A 21,251-nucleotide genomic window follows, 5' to 3' on the forward strand; every position below is an offset into this window, starting at 1 on the left:
TGTCTCTTTTCTTTTAATTTGAGGAGTGGATCTAACCAGCCAAGCCTCACAAGAGAACATGGAATAGCTTTGTGTGTCCACATGTCCCAAAAGCAGCAAAAAGAATTAGTGAGACGGCAACATGTTGTTTTCTACAGTATTCAGGTGATCTGATGTATTTTAAGCCCAACCAACTGAAGCACATTTTACTGTGACAACAAACCAGAAAAGTAACGGCCCACCCTCCTTATGAATGTTTTTTATCATAAAATAGTCAAATTTTATCGCACACATTTACGTTTATGTAATGCAAAACATAAAAATATTATAATATGCAAAGAAAAACACTGTTGTGTAACATTTTTTCAAGCTTTAACAATGCAGTACTTGTTTAACGTGATGCAAAACGTAGCCATGTTACAATTTCAAGGGCAGATGCAAGCATCACAATTTTGTTGCCCAGAAGTTACACAGAAGTTTCTGGTGTGAAACTGCGACGGTATGCAGTCTGTGTTGTTGTGCTTAAACGGATAAACGTACAAGTTTCGTACGTGGATGTGACGTCACACTGCGGTGGCCAAGCAGCCTCAGACAACCCATGCATGAAGTCACTCACACATACTCACTGACCTGTCTTGGTCTGCACTGCGGAAGCGGGGGAGGATCATGTGGCGGAAACTGCTAGTTCGGTCCAGTTTGGGCTGACTCTTGGCCCTCTTGATTGAGCCCTTCAACCTTCTACTGAGGAAACTCTGGAGCGTGGGGAGGAAATAGAGCAACGGCGAAGACAAACGAATGGAGAGCGAGAGGGACGACATGCAGGCACGAAATTACGGTGGAATACGACGGAAGAGATGAGGGATTGAGCAGTGAGACGAGGACGCAGAAGTCAGGGATGGTTTGATATGACCATGAGGAAAAACAAAGTCAATGTAATTTGTATCAGATGTAGTCAGATAACACCAAAATCCAATGGGAACAAACACAAAAATGAAGGACATGATGCGTTGTGGGGAGAGCACACAGTATATTTATTATTGACAGGAAATGTCATTGCTGCATACATAGCTGCAGTGCTGCAATAGATCCTGTGGTGGGCAGTGGTGTGCCATGCAGTCCAGCAACAGCAGCTGAAGTCTCACATGGATGCAGCTCGTTCTACTTGAGCTTTCTGACATGATTCAGTATTAAATAATGTATCTGAAACAATGGATTCGTTCATTGATAAGCAGGAACATTGTTCTGAATTAAAAACATTCCACAATACCACACAAGGTAAACAGTACTGAGAGGAAAGAGTCCTGAACAACCCGTCATTCCTCCAGGAAATAGCTGCATTCATTTATTGAAAACGTGCAAATGTGAATTTAAATACTTTATATTAAGCAAAAATCAAGACTGTTCAGTTCTCAGCAGCTTCAAAGTGAATCTCTGGTCTGAGCTCCTTTATTCTCCAACACAGCCTGAAACCTCTGAGACAAGCTTTCTGTCATTTCTTTAAGGAGTCTTCAGGAATAGTTCTCCAGGCTTCTTGAAGGACATCCCAAAGCTCTTCTTTGGATGTGGGCTGCCTTTTGTTCCGTTCTCTGTCAGATGATCCCACACTGCTTCAATAATGTTGAGGTCCGGGCTCTGGGGAGGATTCATCCCTCCATAAGACCTGTTGCCACTGATTTTCAGTCCACTTCTTGTGTCATTTGGCACAGCTCAGCCTTTTCTCCCTGTTTCCCTTCCTTAAGAACGGCTTCTTGACAGCCACCCTTCCATGGAGCCCATTTCTGATGAGGCTTGGGCCAACAGTAGATGGATCAGCTGAAGGTCCAGATGCATCTCTCAGGTCCTGTCAGGTCACAGCTGGATTTTTTCCTCTTTCTTAAGGACATCACTTTCAGATCCTGTTCATCTGCTGTAGATAGTTTTTTAGGCCTGACACTTCTTCTTTTGTCCTCCACTTGTCCAGTTTCCTCAACGGGTTTCTATCATGTGTAAACATTTTACTGGCTCATCCCTGAAAATAGGTTTCTATTTTATGCTTTAATAGGTCAGAGTTAAGTGGCTTAAAAAACAAATTCCTCTGAAAATAGTCACCAACAAGGACTGAACTGAGTGAAAAAGCAGCCAATATCCAAAGAAAAACTTTCAAAGACCTTCAGAAAGCTGGAGAACAGACCACTTTAAAATATTACAGGAGAGGCTTGGAAGCAAAATATGAAGAAATGAGGGGTGACTCAGGACTTTTACACTGTATATTGATAGTTCTAGGAAACAGTTTTAGAAGTTACGTTACTAAAAATGCAGGGAATTATAAAACACTGGAAATCAATCAAACTTTTTCCCCAGAAATTGAATAATGTCTTTATGTCTCAATCCACATCAGTCTAATTTTAGCTGTAAATTCAGCTTTAAGTGGCTCCTTAATGTATTTTGTATTCTGCATCACTGAGAATAAAACTCAGGCATATTTCTATGGCTGCAGTGTGCTTTGTGGACAATTTGTCAGTTTTCCCATATGAATACAATATATAAGAGAACCCGGTTGGATAGAATGTGTTGTATGGTTATGGGATGTGTGGCATGACTTGGTTTGTAGGATCATTTAATCTTCTATGGAGCAGCTCAGACTAGCTGGAAACCTGCCGCGCTGTTAAGCCTGATCAGTTCTTACTGCAGTGTCCAGTCAGTGAGAAAATAACAGAAAGACACGATGACTGCACTTAGTTCTTCTACTGGTTTAAAAAATGTCAAGATCAAAAATTTATGCTCGAGTTGGGGCTGCACAGTTTGTCCTGAAACAGGACAAGCACAGGTGTAATAATGAGGGCTGCGTTCCACTTAGAGGAAGCTCTGCAGCTTTGTTCAACAACTAACCAGCATGCATAGCTGCACAATATGTTGAAGTGTTTCTTCATATATCACAAGTCATATCATCATCCCACTGTTCAACAAAGATTATGACGTCTTTTGAACGTTTCCATGCATGTTTCCCAAGTTTGAACAGTTTTTAGAATTCCTGTGAATCATTTCAAGCAGAAGAAATCATTATTTCTAATTCATAAATGCTGAAAAAGTCATTACATTTCATAGAAAAAAGGCAGCTGATGGTGCATTTTCACTCCTTTTTGGGCATATTTTTCCTCAGGCCTTTGAAATTCCCAAACTTAAAAAAAATGGCATCATTATATTTGCAGACCACAAATATGAAATTTCCAACCTGTTTTCACGGTCTAAACCTTTAAAAATATGCCGTGAAAGTCAATTTAAAGTTAAAATGTCTCACAATGAGCATGAAATATCATATTGTGTTTAGTATTTATTTATTTTTTTAATATTCCACTTAAAGAAGCTTCACCCTGCCAGGTTTTAGGTGCAACCTGAACACTCACAGAGATATCATTCATATACCTATCGCATAACAGCATTATTCGGTGGGAGAGTGACTGGAGGGAAATAACACCTTGTCATCTGGCATGAGTCAAATGGCTTTGAAGCCTGTCTTGAGGATATGACTAAAGGCTTGGCTCCATCTGCTGGTTCCAAGTTAATAGCCTGCATGACTAAAGCTGATTTGATTAGCTGCTCCGTCTGACACTTTAAGTCTGAAAAAGTAAGAAAGTATTCCATGCAAGGGGGGACAAAAGAGGCTGAACCAAAATAAAGTGCAGTACCAGGAGGTGGTTGGAAGAAGGTGAGGGGCAGTGGCTGTGCTTTTATTCACAGTTTATGTCAGGTTCCTGGTGTCTGTCTGAACTAAATAAAGATCCTCAGAGAGGACAGATCAGTCGGAGGTATGCCTTCATCATCAAATAACCATAATTATTCTCTTACTTAACTTCAGCATTTCAAGCTGTTTGATACTTTTACACCACAAAGATTTCACAGCTTTTAAGGTATCATACTTTCTGCACAACTGGCATGCAGTAATCCTTTTAGCTACAGCGGCTCATTTTGCCCTTTCGCTGTTTTGCATGTGTCCTAATTTCCCCTCATCTTTAGAGCAGAGACGGTACAAGCAAAGAGCCAGAACGGGTACATTTTCAGGAAAAAAGCAGGGTAAAAACAAAGGGGAAGGATCCTTGGAGACAGCCCTTTTCAGCTAGCAGGGTGACATTTTGTTTCAGGAAAGGAGGGTTTTTTTGCCTTTCAGACTAAAGTCAGGGATCAAAAGTCTGCAGACATAGTTAACACTACAGCTGACATGATTGGCTGCAAGATCTGAAAAATGTGCACTGATAAAAACAAGTATTTGTGGCTGGAGGGGGGGTCTCAGGCATTACTATTATCTCTGTGTAAAGCAACAAGCTTTGGGGATTTATTTCCGATATTTTAATTTCGTTCCGTGAGAGTTAAATAGAGCAGAGCAAAACCAAAAAAAAAAACAAATGTTTCCTGCACTCCTCTGTGCTTATCCCATCAGAGAACCTGAAATATTAATAAAAAAAAAGAAACTCATCTCGGCCACTATGAAAAAATGATGCAAAACAAAAGCCCTGACATGACCGAGCCAAATTGAAGCTTCACATTTCCACTAAAGGATTATCTGGCCTCGGCAGTTTTCAAGTGTGTGGAACATTCTTCCCATTTTATATGAAAGGGCAGCGAATACTTCCCTCCACAGGGAACAAAACAAGTTCTGCCATTTTGTGAGACACTAACAGTGAGCAAAACACCAGCAGAAGTCATGGAAAGAGGGCAAGAAACTTAACAGGACAAAAATCTCATTATGTTCAACTTTGATATCTTTTGATGATTTTCTACTCCATGAATAAAACAATAAACCTATTATTTCTGTCCACAGAAAGGGTTTTGCTGCCAGCTCCTTTCCCCAGCTTTATATATCTCATAGAAAAAGGGACACAATGACCCCAGAGCTAACAGTGACAACACGTTCTAATACTGCCCGCCTTTGCTGACATTTAAGAATCTTCCCGTGTGTTTGCTGTTTTAGCTCATTTCCTCCAGGTCACATTTACTTTGCATCACCATTTAAAAGGCTCTTCTTCAAGGGATCCACTGATTTTCAATCATTTCTGTATGAAATTAAACTACAGATTCTTGATAAATTAACTGGGCAGTGTTTTTCATTCAATTCTAATTAGTTTGTTTCATCATTATCGTACAACGCTAATTTAATTGATACAGCACAGTTTAAAAAGCAGTGAAAAAGCTCTTTATAATAAAAACAGGACGCTGAATAATTGGTTAAAAATAATCTAAAGATGCAAACATTTAAATTCACTGAAAAACAAGCTCAATTTTAGCATAGCAATGGGCTATTATTAGCATAATCCATTTTGTTCTTTCATTCATATCTGTGGTCATTTTCTCTCAAACTTTTGTTCTGCTCATTTGTTGATGCTTTAATCTTTGCTTCTAACTGATTTTATTATTTTCTACGGCGCTGTTTGGCATCTTTTTTTATGTCCTAAATGATGAACATCTGAAAGAACAAAGCAGCAGATGCATCACTACATATTGTTATTGTCCATTACAACATATTTCAACAGTCTGCCGACTGATAATTGGATAATTATGGCTGAAAAAAATTAAATATTAGCTAACTAAGCTATAATAGCTATTATTAGCTTATTTTCTTTCATTTTTACACTTTGATTGGAGGAGTTTTATTCCCATTTGTGTTGTTGTCCACATTCTACGCAACATAGATCCATCCATGCTAAGAAGTCTGAAACCAGGCGAACCAAATCAACATTTGTGAACCCAAATCAAGTAGTTTTGGTGTTTAAACCAAACCATTTTCTTGTCCGAACCTATCAAAACCCTGCACACAGGAACCGAAGCTGGATCTCTAAATGAAAGCTACTCCTCCTACCTCTAAACGTGGATTTTGCAACTCGTTTAAAAGACAGCGGTTTGGTCGCCATAACTACAGCAGTATTTGTTGCTATGGGAATGAGAACAGGTTGGAATATTTGTGGTCAACGTAAACACAGCCAGTATTTCTGCCCGAGCCATGTTTGTGTCACATACCTCAACAGGGGGCAGTGGTGCAATAAGCATTCCTCCCGCCACTGGACTCGAACCGGCAGCCCTCCAGTCTCCGCCCCAGTACAAGAAGGGGGGGGAGGAGGAGGCGGCAGGCGAGTTGGGCAGGGTGAGGGACAGGGAGGGGGAGAGAGGTAGCGAGCGGGGCAATGGGGGTGTGCTTGACCCTTTCTTGGAGCCCTTTTGCTGCTGCTGCGGGCAAAAGGTGTGAGAGGGAGAAACAGCCAGGGAGAGAGGGAAAGGGTGAGGCGGGGTGCCGCTGGCCCGTCTGCCACAGGTGTGCGGTGGGCCCAGGGCAGGAGGAGGGGCAAGGGACAGCGAGAGGGATGGAGGCAGTGAGCGAGGCCGGGAACATGGGGGGTTACTCACGGATTGTCGGAAGGGTTGAATGGGGGCAGTGGGAGGGACCTCCATGCTGGGCTGCTTCCCAGTGGCTATGCTCTTCCGCCGGGCGCGATGATCTGCACCGGGGAGGGGAAGGTAGACTCAGTTAGACAGCAGTGGAAGGGAAACACCAAAGGTTACATGAGGACAGGACACAACAGATAGAGGATGTGGAGAGAGAAAGACAGAGCCAGGAAGAATTTTTAAAAAGCTACAGGAGAGCTTTTATTGACAGTCCGCCTAAAGGGATAAAAGAAGATGAGAGCAACACAGAGGTCAAAGGTGAGCCAGACAGAAATAAAACCATACAAGGTCGCACTGCTGCTTCCACAGGTGCTGAGTGCAATCTCAAATACTCCTACATCTGTTTCACACCAACGAAGTAGATGTTAGACTATTTGAGGGATAGATTTTCTGTCTCTACGTCAACGGAGGCAAATGTTAACAGTCTGCACGTTGTGGAGAGGAAATGGAAGATGCATGGGTGGAGAGGACGAAGCATTAAACAAATAAAGCATTTATCGACTGTTGTCAGGCAGTCGGTGCCAAACGCACTGACCTGACCAGTGAGGGAATGAACTCTTTCACTTGGAAAACACAGGTAGCCAAAAATTAAAAAAATATAGAAAACAATCAGTTTAAATCGGATATATATCACGAAAACTAAAACTAAGCTAAATTCATCTTTATAAAGGGAGCTAATGGGCTGTCTACCTGTGGTATTTGACCAAAGCGTGTCACAAATCTGTCATTAAGACCCAAGGAACCTAGGGCAGAGTATATATCCTTTAATGTGCACATTTAAGTTTGACCTATTTTGCTCAGCACCTCTTTCACTATGTCTGTCCCTGCTATCCATCCAGAAACTCTGAGGAAAGTCAATAAAATGTCATTGCTAAATGACTGCACCAGTTTCTTCAAGGCAAATACCTGTTCGTGCTAATTATAGCGAAAGTGACTTTTATGAGAGCCAGAAGGCAAGGCAAAGCTGTAAAAAATCATCACAGCCAGTCTATGAATCAATATATAGCCTTTCCTCGAGATCCAGTCAGGCGACAAAGACAGGAAAGAAGTGAACCTTTGACCTCTACAGTGAGGAATCCTGGGACATGTTATGCCCTGGAGGGCATAGTGCTGCCATGAGATAGATCCAGGATGCCCCCATCCATATAGTAGAGGCTCACTTTTGAGGTGATTTGTATAAAAATGATGTGAACTACATTCTATGGCCATCATATTCACCAGATCTTGGGGTTCCCAGAGTTTCTAAAAGCAGAATGGGAGGCAGAGCCTTCAGTTATCAGGCCCCTAAAAGCAGAATGGGAGGCAGAGCCCTCAGTTATCAGGCCCCTCTCTGTGGAACCAGCTGCCAGTTTGGCTTCAGGAAGCAGACACCCTCTACCTTTAAGATCAGGCTTAAAACTTCCCTATTCGATTAAGCGTATTCTTAGGGGTGAGCACCTGTACTCTCTCTACTCTCCATCTCTTTCTCAGCAGGTATCTGATGGGACCTGGTGTTACGGTGCTTGTTCGCCCCCCCCTTCCTGTCCTTTGGACTCGCAGCTGGTTGAGGCAGATGGCCGTTCTTCCTGGTTCTAGTTCTGCTGCAGGTTCCAGGTTCTGCTGGAGCTTCTTGTACGCTCAGGACAGGAGATGGAATCGAGTGCAATCTGTTGGTTTCCTTAGCTAGACAACTGTTTTTTTTAAAAAAATTGGCCGTGCATGAATTGGACTAAGTTGGAATTTGATTAATTTAATGTGACTGGATTATGATTTTATTACAATTAATTGGATTCTAATTGGCCTGCCCTGAGATGGCATTTGTTGTGATTTGGCACGACATAAATAAAACTGAATCGAATTTAATCAAATTAAACATCTGCAGGAGGTTTAGGACCAATGGGTTTGAGATCCTTTTCTTCCAACCAGCATGAAAACACCAAGTGAGGGAAGATATCTTTAAATAATGGTCTGAAAGTGCTGCACAGCTTTTCAATTAGCAAGCAACGGCCCAACGTCTTACTAAAGCTGGAGTTTGACTGCCAGAAAACAGGAGGTGCTTCTTACAGTAAAGGCTGAACACTTCTTCTTTTGCTATGTGACAGTCTGCCTTATATTCAGAAAAAAAAAAGGAAAAATACTAACAAGATGGTATATGTCATGGCAACGATCCCATCGTCAATTACACCCGACAAACACAACAGACAAAAACTGTTGTGGCTGCGAATCACTTGTTGCTTTGCGCCGACTATCAGTCTAACAGCTGTTTATACTGGCAATGAATACCTTGCTGTCTTCTGTTGTAACATATTAGGATGATAACAACTTTACAGTGAAAACAAACCATCTTTCATCTGCCCCATCTGAGAATTATGGGTGGTTTAAGGATACACCGAGGAAATCCTGGAAATTTCACAGAACGAAGGACTAAATGCACTGAAAGATACTTAGAAGAGACCTTTGACAAGATCTGGTCCCGTTGCTTTCTATAAATATAGCTGTTAAAGATTCTTCCTTGACTTGGCCCTGGGGTCTTTTGGAGGGTCTTTTTCATGACTATTTCCAAAAGAGGAGGTCATGGAACCAGGTGCAAAATAATATTAGACATAGTTTTCAGTTCAATCAAATCTTATTCATAGACTTGAATTATCGACATTTCTCAATTCATTCCTCTCCTTAATTGCAGCTTATCCTTGAATTAGGACAAGTTTGTGGGTTGGGGTATTTAAAAGTAAAATAACTGTGTGGGTTTGAGCAGGGGGGGGGGGGGGGATCACATCCTACGATGGTTTAAATAATGTTTCTGCTGCTTTTAATTATCAATTACATTATTGTTTTGCAAATTCCGTGAAAAAATACAAAGTAAAATGTGAAAAACAAACCTGATACAAACAGCCAGATCAGATCCGCAGAAAAAAGCCGACAGGCATGCGAGCAGCTCCTTCAGGGTGGACAGCTGTGCTTGTGGATGTCGAAATAAGTACATCAACATGCAACGTTTGGAAGATACAATGTTTTCCACGATTATGTGAGCAAAACAAAACAGAGGTTGTTGGGAATGTTATTAGCTTTGCAAACGTGAATCACATGAGCTGAAGGGAAATTCAGTCAGTAGGATTCACCGACTGCAAGCCATCTGCTATATTTTACTGGATAAATGCAAATGTTGATGTTGCAATGGAGCTGAACAAAAAAGTAATTACAATTCAGCCTCTGGGGAGCTTGAATATCTCCACAAAATTCCATGCCAGTTCATCCAATAGAAATAACACATTGACAAACTACTGCTATGGCTTAAAAAAAAAAGGAGAACAAACACAATTGTGACTTTTGCCTAAACAGCCTCACAAGCAAGCAAATATGCAAAGATATGAGAAGCCAACAGCAAGTCACACCATGTAATCTCAGAAAAGAACAAAACATTCTCCTGTTTAACAAGCACCGAAACAAGAATCCTTTTCAGTCAAATGACTCGGCTATTAAAGCCCACTTTGTTTCTCTGTATGTTTTTCGCGTGTTCCCTTCTCTCTCCATCTCAAAGATCAATCTGCATCATGCTATCCATGACACCAGACGTTAGGTGGTGTCATTTGTTTGTTCATAATGATTTTTTTCCCGGGTTTTTACAGCCACTGACTTCTGGTAATTATGCCGTCTTTCTCTGCTCTCTTCTTGCTCCATCACTGCTGTATCATTTTCTCTCAAGCTCTTCTGTCCCTCAGATGTTCAGAGACACACACACCTATGCTCTCCCACGCAGCTTTTTTACATAATTTAAACAGTGCATTTATCCCTCCACATATCCTTAAACCTTGATCTTTCTCCATCTCCCCAACAATTTCTTCCTCCTCCCTGCAGCCTCTTCTTGTTTTCATAGCCCCCCCCATCCCCTCCTCTTCAGATATGTTCAGCATTAAGAGCCCTCCATTTTCTCCAAGCTTACCTTTGTCTGTATTCCTCATTTTTCCTCTCGCCCCTCTTCTTTCCCTCTCTTTCATTTACCTGTCCAAATGGCAGTCCTTTCACTGTAAGCCTGCCGGTCTCTCTGTCTGCAGTCCTAACATTTTCTCCAACCCACGCAAAGAGGAAAAAAGCTACCATGACAGAGTTTGCAGAAACTGTACCAATGTCTTTGTCCAGGTTCACAATTTCAAAATCTACCACCTGTGAGGAGGACAAATAACACATGAAATAAATATGCTATAGTAAGAAATGTTAAATTAAAATTTGCTGACAGATTACTTAGAAGAAAAAGAACATTTCTCCTCTTAGCTTCTTTGAATTTAGTGACGTATCTAACCAGTACTTTGTTTAGTCCTGGTCCCTGCAGTGGAAAAGCGGCATTTAAGTTAAACACCCAACCAGAAAAATAATCCTTAATGTTTGGGGAAAGTTCCTGCATATGAGAGACATATTTTTCATTATCATATTCATTATCGACGCACGCTGCTGCAGCACAGTTTATTTACTCCGTGCTCTGTGACAGTCGGCTAACTTCACACAGAGTTTGCTGCTGATAGTTTTGTGCAACATGGCAGGATATTTATCAGATTTTGACAACGTGAAACACAACTTCGAGTAAGATGGACGTTCTTACCGGAGCGAATAAGCCGTGCTGCAGCGGCGCGCATTGATGACGTCATCCCACTAGACGCGTGTGTAAAAGCCCCCGTCAGCCCCCGATAGCCGCCAATAACAACACAGCATTCGTCTTAAAGTATTGATGAAATAAATCTCGAGTTATCTAAATATGTTCAGAAGGACGCCGCCTTTCACCAAACTGTTATCAATGAGTAGATGAACGTATGTTATGTCAGGTCTAGGTTTTAAAAAAACAAACTTCCCCTTTAAGTGTTTATTACTTCACAAGAAGTGTCAGCATACGCTGCTGGAGGTTATACCATCTGCATGTACACATTTCATCTGCTGCCATCGCCTTGAAAAGGCCTGAGAGCGGTGATTTACTTTAGAACTTATTGTTTCCCAAAGATAATTTTAATGAGGAAGAACAGAGGGGTGACAGAGGATTTAACTGGCATCACTATCACTACAACAAAACCGCAATTAAATCCACTTTTTTCACGGTGAGATCACAAAAACAAGCACCTGGGAGTTGATGCACTATCCTGATTCTTAGGGTGATCATAAAAAAAAGCAGAGAGCATATGTTTTATTATATCCTCCAGTGAAGGGTTTTATTGGGCCTGACATTTTTAGTCTGCTTTTGATTTTTGCAGGTGTCGTTCTTCCTGTTTAAATAAAAAACACCCTTTTGGGAGTTTATGCGTGTGGGGATGTCCACAACGTGCCACAGACTGTCCTGCTTTTTTCAGTCTATCATTCTTAAACACACAGCACAGCGGACTTACAGTCAAACATGTTATCCTAAACTCACCTTACTCCCAGAGTTAATTAAAACATGCAACAGAGGATCAACTTTTCAGTCCATCCTTTTGTTTGATTTTGAAGATGGAGGAAGATTATCTTAAAATCTCCTTTCCCAGCATTAAGGCATCCTTTAGACGGTGTTGACACAAGGCTTCTTCTCTGCACCATAAAGTTTGAACTGGCATTTGTGAATGCATGTCTGTCTTGTACTGCTCGACAAAGGCTTCCCATGATAATCCTTGTGTTTATATAAGCTACAGATGAAAGTCGGTTCTTATGTCATGATCCTTGGATTTGTGTTCTGGTTAGTTTGGGTTTATTTTGTAGAGCTTCCCCCTCATTTGTGCTGTTGGGTTTTACTTCCTTTCCTGTGTTACACCTGGTGTGATTAACTCTCACCTGTGTTCTACCGCCTCATCACCTCCACAGTATCCATACTCCTGGTTTTTAGTTGATCTTGTTTCCTGCTGCAGCCTTTAACGTTACACGTGCTTTTCCCCTATTCATTCTCAGTTTGTTTTTTCTCTGGGATCTCTGTGTTTGCTTATTAAAAACCTTTAAGACCATCTGCCAGCTTTGCCTTGCTCACATCAGTGTCTGCACTTGGGTCTGCTCCTCAACAAAACGTGACATCTTAATGCACTTCTTGCTGCTTGATCACAAGTGTCCAGCTTAGGATTGCATCCTTGCCCATGCACACAAATGATTCATAATGATAATGATATTCTGGACTGTAGGATAGGAAATATGCAAATCCCCTTCAATCTTTCTTCGAGGGACATTGTTTTTAAGGAGTTCAGTGATTTTCAGTGAAGACATTTGTTGACAAATCTGCCCATCTCAAAGCTTCAAAGAGTCAATCACCTATCTGTCAGTTTGCTGAAGTAACATAGTAATTATTCATTTGTTTTAACTCCTTACAAACTAAATGACCCCCATCCTGACGTTTTTCTCAAAGTTAATGAGGAAAAACGAGGAATCTTGTGTTCAAACTGCAATGAGAGAAAAGGTTGGTGCTGTAAACATAATAATGGCTAGCATTTAAGCATCAAAATATATAAAATAAAGCAAGTATTATTACACAAATTTATGCGGTAACAAGCATATGGATGAGACTAGTTGATGGAAAACAAGGTTTTGCAAAGTCTGCTATTCAAATGAAGTGATCTGCAACAAATCTCCAACAAATGGCGATTGCTACTCACAGGTGACAAGACTTTTAAAGGAGGCACCACTTATAGCAGTTCACCTTATGTTTAATTCAGATATTGCTGAGCAAGAATCTCCGGCACTATGTAAGCACTAAGTTTCTATCCCCAAAGATACTCTGAGACAGTGTTGGGATTTAAATGCAGCCTCGCTTCAGACCAGATATTTCTAGCCTTTTCCGGTGTGAACACACTCACGGTCTTTGCTCTTATTTACACACATATGTACACAGAGAAATCTTCACGGGGAACACAATTGTGTGCACAGTGTATTAAAAATTATCGCTGCAATTTTATGGTCTGGGGTCTGTAAGAAGATCAGGAGGAAGTCGTCCTCCTTCATGCATTTAAACATTTATCCTGCTTTAATAATAATGCAGGAAATCCCATTATTGCATGTAGTCCAAACAGGCAATAACACACGTATGTTTGACTGCAAGCCTGTTCTCAAAATACAATTTAGTGCAACATTAAACTCATAGATAAGCAACAAACACAACCAATCCGTCTGTTGCTGGAGGGTGATGATCTGGAAACTTGCAGAATGTGCCCGCATGCTTTAAACACTCCTATCAGAACACCAGCATGCACCCAACTATCAACTGAGAAAATGAGATGTACTTGGATGCTGGATGCTCAAATTAAACATTGTATGCTGTCTCAGTCTGCTCCCTTTTAAATTTTGGAAATTAAGCATAGAACTGACAGCATTATTGCGTAAACATTCCTCCAACCTTTTAGTTACTTTCTGTAACACACAAAACTCCAGCAGGTCCAGTTGATGTAAGTAGCGACAGGTGCTCCTACACAACATGAGGACTTGTCAGCTGTCGTATTATTTGTGATAAAAGGTGTTCCTCAGAGTCTCAAAGGCAGTTGAGCAGAGAATAGCAAGATTCAAATAGAATCACATTTGTGTCTACAGGGGAAGTTCAGTTTTTTAAATCTGGACCTTATTTCTGGCATAAAATACGTTCATCTATGATGGGGATGATGTGGGATGACATCATCGCCGCCCGCCGCTGCAGCACGGCTCATTCACTCTCTGCTCTGGGACGATCGGCTAACTTCACACAGAGTTTGCTGTAAGTTTTGTGCAGGATATTTATCAGATTTTGACGACATGGACGGCGACTTTGAGTTGGATGGACGTCCTCACCGTTTTGAGTATATGAATGAGGAGCTCCTGGAAAGGAGGATGCAGAAGCAGAGAGAGGAACAGCTGGCCAGAGAACAACAGACCGCTGCACGTCCGCGAATCGATGCCTTTATCTCAAGTGACCCAGGTGTAGAAAGCCCCCAATAACAACAACACGGCAGCTCTGAACTAACAGTGCAATAGTACGGTCATTCATTCTTTCGGCTTAAAGTATTGATGAAATAAAGACAGATAATGCCTTACTGAGAGGCTGTATTGTCTCTGCCCTGTTCACTCCCGTTATATGGATATACGCAGATCTTAAGTGATCTAAATAGAATCCGAAGGACCCAGACTTTCTCCAAACTGTTATCGATGAGTAGATGAACGTATTTTTTGCCAGAAATAAGGTCCAGGTTTTAAAAAAACGAACTACCCCTTTAAGGGCTTGCACCCTTGTGAGCATACTTCTCTGCTCATGAAATCACATGTATTCACTTCACATGCACACAAATGTTTAACCACCAATATACATCCAATCAATAATTCCTTAAATGAGACCCCTGATCATTAAGCTGCTCCTGCTCACTCGACTGTGCATTTGTTGGGAAATTCAAAGCAGAACAGTTCATCTTAATTTCATTCTATTCTATTTGCCCTTCATTTAACCAAGAAGGTCCCATTGAGATACAAACTAAATCCATCACATTTCTCTTCCAGTTAAAATCTATTAAAAACAGCTTCTGCTGGCTGTTTCACATGGGGAGTATCTGTAAGCTAATGATATTTTGAAGCCAATTTCATGCATAAGGAGCATAAAAGAAGAAAGCAGTTTTACCCTGTTCTCAGCGCACCCTCTGAACATTTAAAACAACTCTAGTGGTTGAATTATACTGGTGGTGTGACATGATAGAGAGCTGGAGATGCAAGCCTGCGGTTTACCTAATAATGTTAATGCAATAAACAGCTACTTGTATTTTTCCTCTCTGATTTAGAAGGGATCCTTCCATATTCGTGACTGTATTTAATCCATAGTCCACATGTGGCATTGTCCATTATTTGGTAAACACAGGTGCAGAGAGCAGATATCGAGGAGAAAAAATTCCCTTTTTTATAAAAATGATATGCCAAAACTATATTTTTCTACACTTTGCATGCAGGGGAAAACTACAAGCAGCTGCTTGAGCAAAGTCTCATTTGCTCTGTCTATAAATCAGTGGATCCACAGTGTTTATGCAAATATGTTGGACTTCAGGGTGAGGTTGGCTGTGGGCGTTAGGCAGCGACAAGTAAAAACAAAAAGAAGTAGCCCAGTCATTGTCTTTCCTGTTTAGTTTGAATACATGCATAAAAAAAGTCTGGATAGGCCCATTTGAATCCATTTCTCACTCACTCACTCAGTGTCTTTTTGATCTCTACTCTGGCTCTGTGTTTCGTTGTCATGGCAACATTTTTTCTTCACAAAGTACCTAACATTTCATTTTCAGACACATACTGCAGGCCCGCCATCCGGCAAAGCTTGAGGCATAGATGTTCAGACAATGCAATACGCACACAAATCAATCCAAAACGAAGAAGGCAGTGCGTTAACCAGGCAGAACGATGCCGAGTGGATCAGAAAAAATAAACAAGCTAAAAGCTTCATTAGTCTTAGGATCACTGCTGAGAACTGACAGAATGTGCTAATAAGTAATGATTATGAGCAGCATTGAAGCTGAAAGCGTGAAGACTTGTTGAGAACCTATTTTCAAATACTGTTACGCAACTGTTGTTTAGAGATGATGTAAAAGCTTGAAAAGCAGGCTTGAAAAAAGCTGAGGAATCATCATGTCAAAGGAGGCTGTGATTCTGTCTGCCTGGGGTCATACTGAATAGAGGAGCCTGTTTCTTTTATTTAGCTGCCCAATAAAGCAGCCATCGATCGAAATAACATTGTTTCAGTCGCTCTTCCTATCAGTGTGCAGGAATATTTCCCTTCTTTAAAGGAGGCAGGGCTAAAAGATTACATAAGGAAAACAAAGTCTCAATACGAGTTATTGTAGAACAAACCAAATCTGCAGAACATATACATGTATATATATATAAAAACTGAGCTCCAAACTAGACTAATACACCAGAAAATGCATCTGCAGCTTGATACATGCTCCAGAGCTCCAGCTTTTTGCATCTTTGTAATACCAGTAAAATGCAAGTGTATATCAACAGTTGAATTTCCCCCAAAAGCTGCTCTTACTCACATATTTTTCTGTTTCTTTTCTAAACACGTCAGAAATTGTGATTGAAATCAGCCCATTAAGACTATGTATGGGTCAACCTGCAGTCACTGAAAGCGTTGCCACTCTGCTCTAATAAAATCCATGATTTCATAACCATGGCGCCATTTGTCTCACTTGTCTCTATCTGGCAACCTGTCCAAGGTGTGTCCAGCCTTATATTTAAACTTGTATTCCTCATATTATTCCACATTTATTAAGTTTTTCATTCATTTGTCTTTATTTCTTAACATTTTACTGTACTTTTTTTAATCTGTGTATGGTTATCTCACTTTTTTATTGCCGTGGCAGCCTTATCATTCCATAATGTTCTGGAGACTGACTCAAACACAGGGTTACCGCACAAAGGAAATCATTAATATTGTACCTATTGATTCTGAAAAGGATGATCAACCTTCAGCTTTGGATGATGGTGTCTACAAAGAGACCAAATTAGACATCTCATCATTTGATGACATGTGCCAGAGAGCGCTCCTGCATGCACATGTTTGTGTAAAGCCATGTGCTGGGCAACATGTGAACTGCTGTGCTCGTTCATTGTGAATGTAAATCTGATGTCAAACTGAAAGCTGAAGAGAGAATGTGTGGGTGGAAATTGCTTCCAGCTTAGACCCTCTGAGAGAACCGAGAGAGAGACAGAGTTAAAAGAGTGGGAGGGAGGGATGTAGACACACATGAGTAAGAGGTTGGTTAAAAAAAAGAGAAGAAACGGTGCATGTGTGGGGGAGGTGGTGGCAAGTAGTCGTGTAGGAGTAGCAGGGACAGCACAAGAGCAAGACTAGATGGAATGAAGGCAGGATGACAGCTGAATAGAGGAAAAATGAAGAAGAAGAGATGGAGGAAATTCATCTGGGGGAGTGGTAACAGAGTGGGAGGGAGAGTGGGGGGTTGCACTGGGTAACGGGGAGTTGGATGGAGACACAGAGAGCACAACAGCCAGAGATGGAGGCTGGAGAGGGAGTGGGTGTCTTAATAGCACTGAAATGCTCAGGGCTTTTTGTATGTTTGCCTTTGTTATGATAGAACGCTGGTTGGTTCCCTGTTTGCTTTTGATTCATGAACTCTGACTGCAAAAGCAAATCATTCTCCCCTGTTTTTGAAGAAGAATGTACGGCGGCCACATCTAAAGCTCTCATTAATACGCTAACATGTAAATGCTGTCATCAAGAGCCACGGAGATTAAGCAAGACAAAAACTCCGAGAGGGATGGAGGGTTTCATCCCCCGCAGTTTCATTTTTTGGAAATATTAATCTGGATAAACCTTGGTCACTTGCAGTGCTGGTAAAACCTACAATGGAAAAAAAAATGTGTGCAGATGTTCAGGGACACAAAGCTGATGTCAAATACAAATAACGGGAGGTTTCAATCCCTCGAGCAGCCGCAGCGTTTCTCTGTGAAAACTGACCTCTCTGCTTTCTGGATAAATTACCAAGTGAATGATACATGTGACACTTAAGAGCCTGGCAGTTAGCAGAGTCAGGATCACGTTGCTGAGGTTTACCTGGTGATTTACTTTACAGTCAGTGCGGTTACATGAGCGCCATCGGATCGGATTAATGGCTAAATTACAATAAAACTGAGTTATTCAGCTCATGTAGACTCCTTAATCTGACAAGAAATCGAATCGGACCGGATTAAGACCCCGAGATAACTCGATCCAAACGTGCACTGAACGTGCACGTAGACGACAGTGGATCGGATCGAGCGTTCTGCACATGCTCCAGATTTTTTCCCGCGATCGTCACCCGGAAGTGGAAGGAGACGATATTCCTGTTGTTGCCGTCAGAAAGAAAGAAACAACGCGATGGAGAATGCGCCGTTGTGCATCGTCTGTGCCATAACCAGCTCATCACAGATGGAGAGGGACGCAGCTTCATCTCGCTCTGCGTTCGCCATCTTTCTGAATGCCTGAGTTTGTTGTTGTTGGTGGTGAAGACGTCAACAGGAAGTGGCTCTGTTAGCGATAGCTGAAATGGGGACAGCGCCACCTATCGTACCGGGGTATGACATGCTTTGTGCCAGTGATTCCATTCATTCACCGCCATATATCCAAGGATAATTACCCTCAGATAAGGAGCAGAACCCAACTGTAGCTATAATCCAGTTAATCTCATCATGTAGACCCACTGAGTGCTGTTGCCTCATACATCTACTCATGGAGCAACACTACAAGCCTTGAATCCCTAGCATGTTGTTTGGTATCGGAGGGAAAGGTGACCCATGGTCAGTAAAAGCCAAAACCATCACAATGAACCTAACCAGGTGTAATAACTTGAACTTAACTATGTATTTAACTCCTAACTCTGACCTGTCAGGAGTGAAAGTGAAGTAGAAAGTTAAGGGACAGAGGAAAACGTTTGGGGCGGGTCTCAAACTAGGCTCTATCACTCCCTTCTTCCTCCTAATAAGTGTTTTTTCCACATAAACATTGACAAAGGTGCTCATGATCATGCAGCAAACATAGTTAAAAGTGAAGCATCAACATCATTACACATCCACATTTTTGTACATGAACCACATTTCTACAGGGAAATTACGATAGAAATTGTAGTAATTGTGATATTGTGGACAAACGTTTGGCTGTGAGACTGTGTTTCCTCCAGAGATGTTTTAATGAATGTTTAATTCTCTGCTATGACCAATATTAAGTTTTAAAAGGTGTTTCTTCCTTGAATTGAATCAACTTAGACTCTTTAACCCCAGTTCAGATATTTTGTGTCACTCACCACTGCTGCTTGGTTGGGCTGTGAGCGTCTCCCCCTTATAAGACAATAGATTTGTACCTTTATATGTGGGATAAAATGCGATTCAGGAACAATTCATTTCTAAACACAACAACTCAGTTCAATTCAATGTGATGAGATTTGATTGCATCCTGGATGTCTAACCAGGCGTGTGTTTAGATCCATCATTCTACTGCTGAACTTAATCAATATTGCACACACTTTTGTCCAGTGTTTCTTCCTTCTGATGTAATCCAAATGATCCAAAACATTAGATTTCACAGTGCATTTTAAACTGCATTGGCAGTGGTTGTCAGGCATGTTTTGTGTTGGACTTACGAGCAACGATAGATGCTTATATTGCTCGATCTGAGGGCATCCTGCAGGCAGATTGGTTAAAGCGCTGCTCAGATGATGTGCAGACTTATCATTTGGCACATGCCTGGGAAGTGATGCTGCCAGCCGCTCTTACATTTGATTTAAATGCCTACATGAAAGTCCTGCTTTGATTCTGCGAGATCTGCAGCTACAACTTCTCCAGCTGTAGTTTAATGCTGAAATCAGGCCATTGATTTATGGCACATTATATTCGTCCCTATACCAATGTAATTAATGTTAAAATTGGATTCTGATTCATATCAGTTCATCTTTACACTCTTACTGTCTGAGCTTACCAGAGAAAAGAGCATATCAGGATGGTAGAGCCTGCATATATGCTGTACTTTTTCCGTGCCTGTCCGTGGACACAGTGAGTCAGACAGTGGAGTCTGCTGTGCACCAGAGAGCTGTCGTATACGTATGAGCAGGTTTCATTTTTTCTTTCTTCCTACCACTGGACAGTGACAGGCCTCTGAACTGTGATGCACCAAATCTGGCTCCATTACCTGTTTGAACCGAGTCTGAGGACGAGAGGAATGTGTTGAGTGGAAGCATCACCGAGCTGCAGTATGGGGAGACTAAAACATGCAATTTGGTGTCATGGTTCAGGTCTTTAACCCTGTGTAGTTCTTCACAATATGCCCTGGAATATATCTGGAGTAGGAAGTTTCTGGGAAACCCAGCTCAACCATTGATCTGATCAGTTTTAATTCGATCAGCAAATATACATCCATCAGCTTTATCATATATAAAGGGTCACGAGAAGGCTCAAGACTAACCAAGCAGACAGTGGGGGAGAAGTGGAATCCACCACATGAATAATCTAAGATGTCTGCGACTGTAGCAGGAAACAAGCCGAAATACAAGGAGACGAAATGCTCCAAACAGAAAGAGAACAAAACATAAAACTACTCCTAAGCATGCAAAGTCCCATCCATACTGATTAAAAGGAAAAAAGAAAAGACGAGTCAAACAGCTCCTCTGTAAATGTTACCCAGCTCAAACAAGACAACACAACACTGAAAGTACAAGACGTTAAATGATGAGACTTTCAGTCACTGTTACTGAAAACTGAAAAATGTGACAGAGTGGGGAAAGAAGCGCCCGCCAACAGTCCAACGGCGACACATTTTGACTGCTGATCACAAGTTTCTTCACTCTACGTGAACAGTACGAGCCAGTGTGGCCGTGATCCAGGATTCTGGACAATTCTTTGTATTTGCCTGAAATAAATACCACACTCCATACATAAAAAACTCAAAGTCATTTTCCCACCACTGCTGATGAGGCAGCTCAACGCAAATTGGTCTTTTAGAGTTTTATACATGCTGACATTTTCTTGGAGAGGAATGAGTAATATGATATCAGAACCTAGATTATATTGTTAATGCTGCTTTGACGCCATCATTACTGCATGTTTTGGGAATCTGAGGTTAACTTTTTGAGCAGGAGAGCTTCATTCAGAGCTGTCAATCAGCTGCCAACAGACTGCTTTTGCATCAGTGAGAAGTGGAGAGTGTGTGTCTTTCTTTTTCTCTGCAAACACACCTACAGCAGCGATAAAACAAAGAAATGAAATGTCTAATTTTGGCCTGAGCTTGCGTTTATTGTGGGAGACAGTTGATTTTCTTCAGCAAAGGGAACAGAGTACAGCCTGATCTGATTTACCCGGCTAATGCTTTTCATTGTGAATTATTTAATGTGCGCGCAATCTTCCCTTCTGTGCAACACAAGAGCCACCAGACATTAAGTGTTTTTTCTCAAGTGAAATGCCTC

General features: G+C 41.3%; 1 protein-coding gene across 10 annotated transcripts in view; it reads right to left on the reverse strand.

Moving 5' to 3' along the window:
* The window catches only part of syngap1b (synaptic Ras GTPase activating protein 1b), a 166,353-nt gene that overhangs the window by 48,007 nt on the left and 97,095 nt on the right, over window positions 1-21,251 (reverse strand). For 9 of the 10 annotated variants that reach the window (XM_072393604.1, XM_072393606.1, XM_072393603.1 and 6 more), the window contains 2 exons: window positions 6,352-6,443; window positions 610-731 (listed from right to left, as the gene is read on the reverse strand). In XM_072393604.1, coding sequence (XP_072249705.1) covers window positions 610-731; window positions 6,352-6,443 — 214 coding nt within the window. Of the gene's footprint in view, window positions 1-609; window positions 732-5,967; window positions 6,242-6,298; window positions 6,444-21,251 lie in introns of all 10 variants that reach the window. The other variant, XM_072393610.1, reaches the window with a different exon arrangement.

Source organism: Leuresthes tenuis, unplaced genomic scaffold, assembly GCF_036924035.1.
Source record: "Leuresthes tenuis unplaced genomic scaffold, fLeuTen1.0.hap1 SCAF_10, whole genome shotgun sequence".
NCBI lineage: Eukaryota > Metazoa > Chordata > Actinopteri > Atheriniformes > Atherinopsidae > Leuresthes > Leuresthes tenuis.